The sequence below is a fragment of the Poecilia latipinna genome, unplaced genomic scaffold, assembly GCF_001443285.1.
Source record: "Poecilia latipinna isolate Pla-1442-1.1 unplaced genomic scaffold, P_latipinna-1.0 Scaffold3140, whole genome shotgun sequence".
In the NCBI taxonomy this organism is placed as follows: domain Eukaryota; kingdom Metazoa; phylum Chordata; class Actinopteri; order Cyprinodontiformes; family Poeciliidae; genus Poecilia; species Poecilia latipinna.
Window position 1 is genome coordinate 1 of NW_015115756.1, and position 7530 is coordinate 7530.

A 7530-nucleotide genomic window follows, 5' to 3' on the forward strand; every position below is an offset into this window, starting at 1 on the left:
AGCGAAGTGTACTTGGTTGATGTTCATAGAAACGGTTAATTTAGTGAGTGAGTGAAATATTTAAACCTGTTTTTATAAACTGCTATTACTCTACTGGGATTTAGACATTGTTCCGTCGGTAAGAACGTTACTTGTTTATTGTTTATACGTGGTTTAATAAGCTAACACTCTGTTCAGCTAACGTGCATCACTTCCTGATGTGTTGTTTATGTTTGTGTTTCAAGTCAAGCTCATTTTTATGACTTAAAATGACTCTTTCAGACGTTGTCCTGCCATGACGCAAAGAAAACGGCTATCTAACGTACAAAACTCATCTCAGAGTAAAGTAAGTGTTAAAAATACGCAGGATTGTTTGAGCAGGGTGGTTCCGCCGCCATGTTTCCCAGGTCACGCTCCCGGCCATTTTTTGTGTTTCTCACAATAAACTAAATAGACACAGAGCCCAAGGATCCCAGAAAACATAAACATTCATCGGGTAAATTTTCAGCTCTTCATATTTTTTAAAAAGTTTGAATTTCTAAAAATCATCTTTCAGATCACGGAATAAGAAATTAACATTTTATTTTCTGAATAATATCGTTTTCAGCACTTTAACGATGTAATTTATCATATCACATGTTGCCCATCAACCATTTTGGGTTTTAGATTACTGATCGAATCTTCAGGAAATGCATAAAAATTGCATGTCATCCAAAACTTTAAAAATGGACATGTCAATAGGCAATAACAGACCACAAACCGTACTTAAATACTCCATATTTTATATAATCTAATCTGGATTTGTGTAGTAAGTATGTTGTGCATTACAATTGGATCAGATACACATTGAACATATGGATAAAAAAATCTCAAATAATTTTTTTTTTTTTTTTTACAATTTCATTAACATAGTCATTTCATTAGACTAAAATTCTAAAATTTTGACACTAAAAACATCTGAATTATTGAAATGAACATGCATAGAAAGAATTAGGAGCATATTTAGTAGCTTTTTTATAATTTTAAAGTGTTTATTTAAAAAAGGCATAAACCTTTTAGCTAACAAGAAATATAGAATGCATATGCTAACAATAATGCTATGAAAATAAAATATGTGACTTAAGATTGGTTTAAGACTTTTTTTTAAAATCAATTTTATCAATCAATCAATTAATCAAATTTTATTTGTATAGCACATTTCAGCAGGGCATTTCAAGGTGCTTTACATAATTTTAGTATATAAGGACTGGAGTGTGCTGATAAAGCTCAACCTGAATAAAAAACCAATGCTAACACCACTCATATATTCTCATGTGGACTGACGTTGAAGACTGTTTACGTTGGAATGAAACTGTAACAGTTTCTGTTCAGATTGGGATGTTTCTTAGTGTGTCTGTGTTTTTATTTAGCGGCAGTCCAACAGCTTCATGACACAGGAGGAGGATGAAGATGCAACGTTCACTCAGCCGAGCACATCACAGGTCCAGAGGGGGCTGGAGAAACTCACACCTGCACAGGTCGATCAGAAGGTAACACAGTGCCACCCAGACATGTTTGGTTTGCAAAAATAAATGGTTTAAAAATATTAAGATGCTTCTAAAAGTACACATGCAAATATCAGCTGATCACCAAGAATTATGGAAATGAGAGCTGATTAGTTAGTGCACCTGTACACCTAAAGTAATGAATTGTTTAATTAAAACAATGTTAATGTAATATATTTTACCTTTCATGCAGACTGCTGAGGTGGTGCAGTACATCCTGGTAAAGGACCAGAAGAAGATTCCTGTGCGCAGAGCAGGTAGAGTATCGTCATGGCAACAAGGGGATGGAACCGGCAACCTTGGTTGATTCACAGTTAGAGGGAGGGAAACTGAGGAACGAAGGAGCAGAGCAGGTTCACGGATGTTGTGAAGGAGGTTACGAAGAATATTCAGCAGATTGTAAATATTTCCTGCATTCTGATGAAACGCCTCTTAATATCCTGAAGGGAATATTTGCTTTGATGGTGTTTAATTTATCAGTAGAGATAATTTTTTTCATAAATTAGCTTTCTCTGTAGAGAATCAGAATCGGCCTTTATTTTCATCGAACAGAAGCTCAGCGAAATTCGTTTCAGTGCAGCCCAGCCAAAGAACAAAAAAAGGCAAAACAATCGGATCTCATGTTCTTCTCTAAGGTTTTTATTTTATTTTATTTCTTCTGTCTAAAGGCAGGAAAGGAAACAAATATTTATTACTGTAAAACAATCCCAAATTGAAAATAATTTCTGTGTATATTTTAGGGTTGGAGAAAGTGTCAGTGGTTAAATCGTGGCTCGTTTCTCTTCCCAGATCTCGTTAAACACGTCGTTAAGGATTACAGAACCGTCTACCCCGAGATCATAAAGAGGGCAATGCGGACATTTGAACAGGTTGGTTAAATCTGCTCCCATACATTTATAAGATTAAATGTAAATCATTAATATTTGATTTTTCTACCAGGTGTTTGGCTTAAAACTGGTTGAAATTGACTCCAAGAACCACATGTATGTTCTGGTGAATAACCTGGATGCCTCTACAGCCAGACCCTCGCCAGTGGAGTGAGTATCAGCACATATCTCCTGTAGTTTGTTAAGCACAATTTTCAATGTTTGGTTTAAAAAAATAACGCTTTTTCTGTTTGTAGGCGTCCAAGCAACCCGAAAATGGGCCTGCTGTTTGTGATCCTGAGTGTTATTTTTATGAAAGGTGGCGTCGTCAGAGAGAGTGAGTCTCATGACGCAACGTTCCGCTATAAAGTTGGGTGGTAATTCTGTTTTTCTTCAATCTGCTGCAAATCTAATGCTCAGTGTGTAACGTTCTTCTACACTGACCCCTAGTGTCTGGAGGACAAACTGCAGTGCCTTTTGACCCCATAGCTCCAGCTTTACCACACAGATGCACTTTAAGATTAAACTGTTTTTTTAGTTGGATTAAATAATTTTGAAAACTGCATAAGTATCAATAATTGATTCCTTAATGGATTCTTGATTTTTTTCAATCAAAATCACTTATTTTGAGGTGCTACTTTAGAAATATTTGCAAGGAATGTTGTGAATTTTTTTCTTTATTAAAGCGCTTTCTAAATAATCAGTCCAGATGCTCATCTCTTAAATTTACTCCGGAAATTTATAATGTCCGACTTTACACTGCAGGAGAATATCTCTGTTTCATTTAATGGAGAATTTCAGTCTCTTTTTTTGCAAATGAAGTGACATTTTAACATTGCAGAATATCCAAGTTTTTTTTTAAGAATGTGAAATTAAAATCTAAATTTCAGAAGCTTTTTGACTGAAGTTTACCTCCACAGCCAAATATTTACATTTTTATCTACGACGTTTCTGTGATGGAGGCAAAGATGAGAAAGGGAAAAAAGAAAACAGGAAGTTAACTGATATAATCGCAGCATATTGTGAATGTTTGGCATGAACTTTACAGCAGTTTTTTGTTTTTTCATGATGGATTGCAGTGTCAGCACATTACCACCCAACCCTAATTCACCTTATTATTATTATTTGTTGACCAGAATGAGACTGAAATGTTTGTTTTTTCAGACCTGATATGGAACACTCTGAAGAAGCTGCGCGTTGATCCGGGGTAAGGAAGAGTTTTTACCTTCAGCAGCTTCACTCGCTTGTTGCTAAGCTAGCAGTCAGCTTGTTGGTTGAAACTTCAGGGCTTTAGCTTTCTTCTTCTATGGTTTCTGATTATGATGGCCAATGGTGGACACACTTGTGCTAATGCTCTTATAGCGGAGATAATTTTTTGGTTAGAATTTTGCTAACTTTGAAAACGTTTAGTGAACTTAGTTGGTTTTTCAGGGGAAATTATAAAATGCTAATTTAGTTAGCTGTTCTGTAAACTTTCTGCTGAATAAAGTTTGTAGTTTATATTCATGCTCTTATTTTGAAGTGGGTGAGTTCTGTTTCCTCTCTCTTTTTACCTACAACTTTGTCTAAAACAAGAAACAGACAGACAATATCAAGATAACCATAAGTACATAGCTTGGGTTGCTAGGCAACAGCACATTGCTCATCTATTGTGTCTTAACAATCAGAGGTTTTTGAAACGGCTTGTTTTCCAAACACCAGAAAATATAAACTTATTGCTAAAAACTGCTGGGTGGTTTTATTTTTAATTTTTTTAAGTCTGTTTTTAGGAGTGGTAGAAACCCAAGTTAAAGTACAAAAACAAGCAAAATGTGAAATTTGGATAATAAATCCCCTTTAATGCTTGTTATACCGCTTTAGCGTTGGCAGAGATAATTTTATGATTAGCGCCTTACAGTTAGCAGTGTCTGCCGCTGGTGAAAAACATATGAAGTTAAGTTTTTTCCGACATGTTTACTGTTGTTTTGATTTTTTTCTGACATAAATCCCTCCAGGCAGAGACACGAGGAGTTTGGTGACGTGAGGAAAGTCATCACCGATGAATTTGTGCGTCAGAGGTAAGAAAGAAGCTGCAGCTTTCGGATTAGCAAAAGGCAGACGCTTGGCCTGCGTATCGTAACCCAAACAGACCCACCTGTTGGCTCAGCCTTCAGTCTCTGGAGCCTCCAACCGAGAGGTCGCCGGTTCGAGTCCAGCTCGGGTCACAGCTTGGTGTGTTCAGAGCCAGTTTCTGTCAGACCATAGACTCTGGTTTATACCACACCACAGATTAACAGCAGCGCGAGAGCAGGCGGCTCCTGCAGCCCAGAGGCCGGCCAGCATTCCCACTGCAGACATCATGATGCAGCCTGGACCAAAGTTTCCACAGTTCACTAAAACTAACAAAATGACTGAGGAAACATTTTTGTTAACTGAGCTTATTCTGGCAACGGAAGAGTTTGAAGGAAACATCAGTCGGTTGATTGTTCAACAATATTTTAATAAATGTTTTGAAAATTACTTCTCCTGTTGAGGATCCATTACCCAATCAATGCAAACATGATAACAATACTTGACCTTTTTGAATTCTGGTGTATTCAGAGCCAGTTTCTGAACTAAACTACTAAAAACTAAACAATATTGACTACTAGTATCTAGCAAATACACGCCACACACTAATTAAAACTAACAAAATAAAACTAAATTATAATGAAAAACTCAAAGCTGCTATAACCCTGAACCGGACTTCCTGTCGCTGCAGCCCAGAACAGATAGGTGGCGCTGCAGATCGGCTAGTTTCTGATTAGTTGTTACGTTTTTCTGTATTTATGATGTAATACATCCGTCATGAACGCATGGTTTCCTGTTTGCAGGTATTTGGAGTACGTTCGGATCCCGCACACAGAACCGGTGGAGTACGAGTTTCGCTGGGGGCAGCGGTCCGACATGGAGGTGTCCAGAGCCCAGATCCTGGAGTTCATGGGTCAGGTGAGGGTTCTGCTCCGATTCATTACTGATCAATTAATCTGACCATATATCGGATGAAAAACTGGAAAATTTTGCTTTTATACAATATTATAAAAACACAAAACAAATAATTCAGTTCCTTTTTAAGAAAATAAACGTTTTGTTGTCTAAAATCCAATAACGGTAATCCAGGAGAGAAGAAATGACCTTTACCCCCTGCTGCTCATTGATCTGTAGAAAAAGCCTGAACTCCTTATGTGGGTTGAAGCAAAACCACGTTGGCAGAGAAAAAGTATCAAATAATAAAAGCAAATCGTCGCGCTGGACTCCGTTTATGTCGGCTTTATTTGGGCCAGCGCTGGAGGGTTCCTCTGCATTTTAGACACTTTTTATTTTCACCCAATTTAACATAAAAACAATCCCAAAATTCTGCTAATCCTTGGGATTAACTGACTAGAAATCGGAAAGCAGAATGTACATGAAACAGTTTTATACTCTTAGCGTTGCTCTTTCTGTAAATGGCCTTTTTCTTTTAGTCTGTAAATTAGTTGACGATTATGAAATTAATTTGTTTTACTCTGATAGGATTTAATCCAGAATGTTCTCTAACTGGTTATTCTGGTTTGTCTCAGCTTCATGAGCAGGATCCGCGGAGCTGGACTCAGCAGTACCGAGAAGCTCACTCCGCCGCCACCGCCAGCTCCAGCCAGGCCAGCAGCAGCAACCACAGATAACCTGCTTACTTTGACTAGGCCTCTTCTACAGTTTAAAACTGAACTCTCGGTTCCAGATTTGCTTTTTCCTGGTTTTTAATAAGGTCAACATCCAATGTTTCATTTAGTCAGTACTTTAACTGTTTGTTTTTATTGTACAGAGTAATGGATTAAATGTGTCATTAAAAAGTTGTTAAAGAATCCGGCGTGTGAGTTCAACTGCAAATAACTTCAGCCAGAAAAGCATCAGAGACAGAAATGCAAAGACAGACGTTTGAGACGTTTAGGAAACGTAGATTTACCGACGCTCACCGTAGTAAACGGGGCCGGTTCTTCTCCAGCAGACTGGGTTTCCCTCCAGGTCGGCCATGATTACTGGTCTCCAGCAATACAAGAACAATGTAGAGAAATAAGATGATTTCAATCCTATCTGCCCATTTTTAAAGTGCAACTAAAACCCAAATCTACTTTCATAACTGATAAATTGTCTAAAATGGTCCTTAAAGATTTTCTTCATGTAAAAGGGCAAATATTTACATTTTTGTGTGAATTTAGTTGCACTTTAATGAGACCCAGCTACGTCTGAGCTGATCGTTTGTAGTTTTTGGTAAAGTGAACCATTTCAGTAAATGTAGCACTTTAAATAAATTAGCATATTCTAATAAAACAACAATCTCATAAAGTGCAACATTACCCAGAGAACCTGTGGAACGTTCTTTAGAAAAACAAACAGTTCAGAGATTATGTTTATTCAGGCACCTGATTTTAAGCAGACATGGTCACAACACAGATTACACACCAAATACACTTAATGTTTCACAATGTTTCATTTTAAAGACCTGCATTAAAAGGAATTACAGTGATTTACTGAAGCACAGAATCAAGAGCAAAAATCTTAAATAATTCACATAATGAGGTCGAGTTTGGAGGAATGACTCGACTTGTGAAGACACAAATCTGAGCGTGAAAATCCAAGATGGTTCTGGTTAATCTGGAAACCACGCTCGTCTTTCAGATTACATGAATGCTGTGGCAGCTTTACAAGCGTCTAAAATGGTTTTCAAAAGTGCACATGTGCAACAAAACAGATTTCCAGTAAATTAGGAAAAAGTATGCAAATTGGATGCCATTTGGAAAGTTACTGTGAAAAGTTTACAGCTATAGTTTCATTTAGCCTTTCATGAGGGCGTTTATTTTTCAGTCATATATTCACCATGTTATTCCTACATAATAAATGTTAGAGCTCCCAACTAAATATTTGGCTTTTAAATTATTTAGTTAGGAAGTTAAACATGAACTAAATGATTCAGTCTGAGTTAAATATAAATATTTAGCAAGCAAACCAAATACATAAGTTGTTAGTTAAATACTCAGGCATGGCTGTACTGCAGGTGATGGGAATACTTATGCGCGGTATTGTTTGCATTTTTGATGCCTTTGAGTACCTTCATAGACATCCTTCTTCAGGCTCATAATACTATA

The 7530-nt window shown here is 37.0% G+C and overlaps 1 protein-coding gene across 1 annotated transcript; it reads left to right on the forward strand.

The window, feature by feature from the left end:
- The first annotated feature begins 6 nt into the window (after window positions 1-6).
- On the forward strand, window positions 7-6249 carry ndnl2 (necdin-like 2). The gene is made up of 11 exons (XM_015022916.1): window positions 7-118; window positions 262-325; window positions 1389-1508; window positions 1717-1780; window positions 2313-2392; window positions 2463-2560; window positions 2647-2726; window positions 3554-3596; window positions 4384-4446; window positions 5242-5356; window positions 5968-6249. The coding sequence occupies exons 2-11, from the start codon at window positions 275-277 to the stop codon at window positions 6067-6069; spliced, it is 816 nt and encodes a 271-aa protein (XP_014878402.1). The 5' UTR covers window positions 7-118; window positions 262-274; the 3' UTR covers window positions 6070-6249.
- The last annotated feature ends 1281 nt before the right edge of the window (window positions 6250-7530 follow it).

Coding starts and splice junctions, on each gene's coding strand:
- ndnl2 (XM_015022916.1), top strand. CDS start 275: ATGACGCAAAGAAAACGGCTATCTAACGTACAAAACTCATCTCAGAGT. Junction 1,509..1,716: donor CTGCACAGGTCGATCAGAAG/GTAACACAGTGC, acceptor CCTTTCATGCAG/ACTGCTGAGGTGGTGCAGTA. Junction 5,357..5,967: donor TCCTGGAGTTCATGGGTCAG/GTGAGGGTTCTG, acceptor GGTTTGTCTCAG/CTTCATGAGCAGGATCCGCG.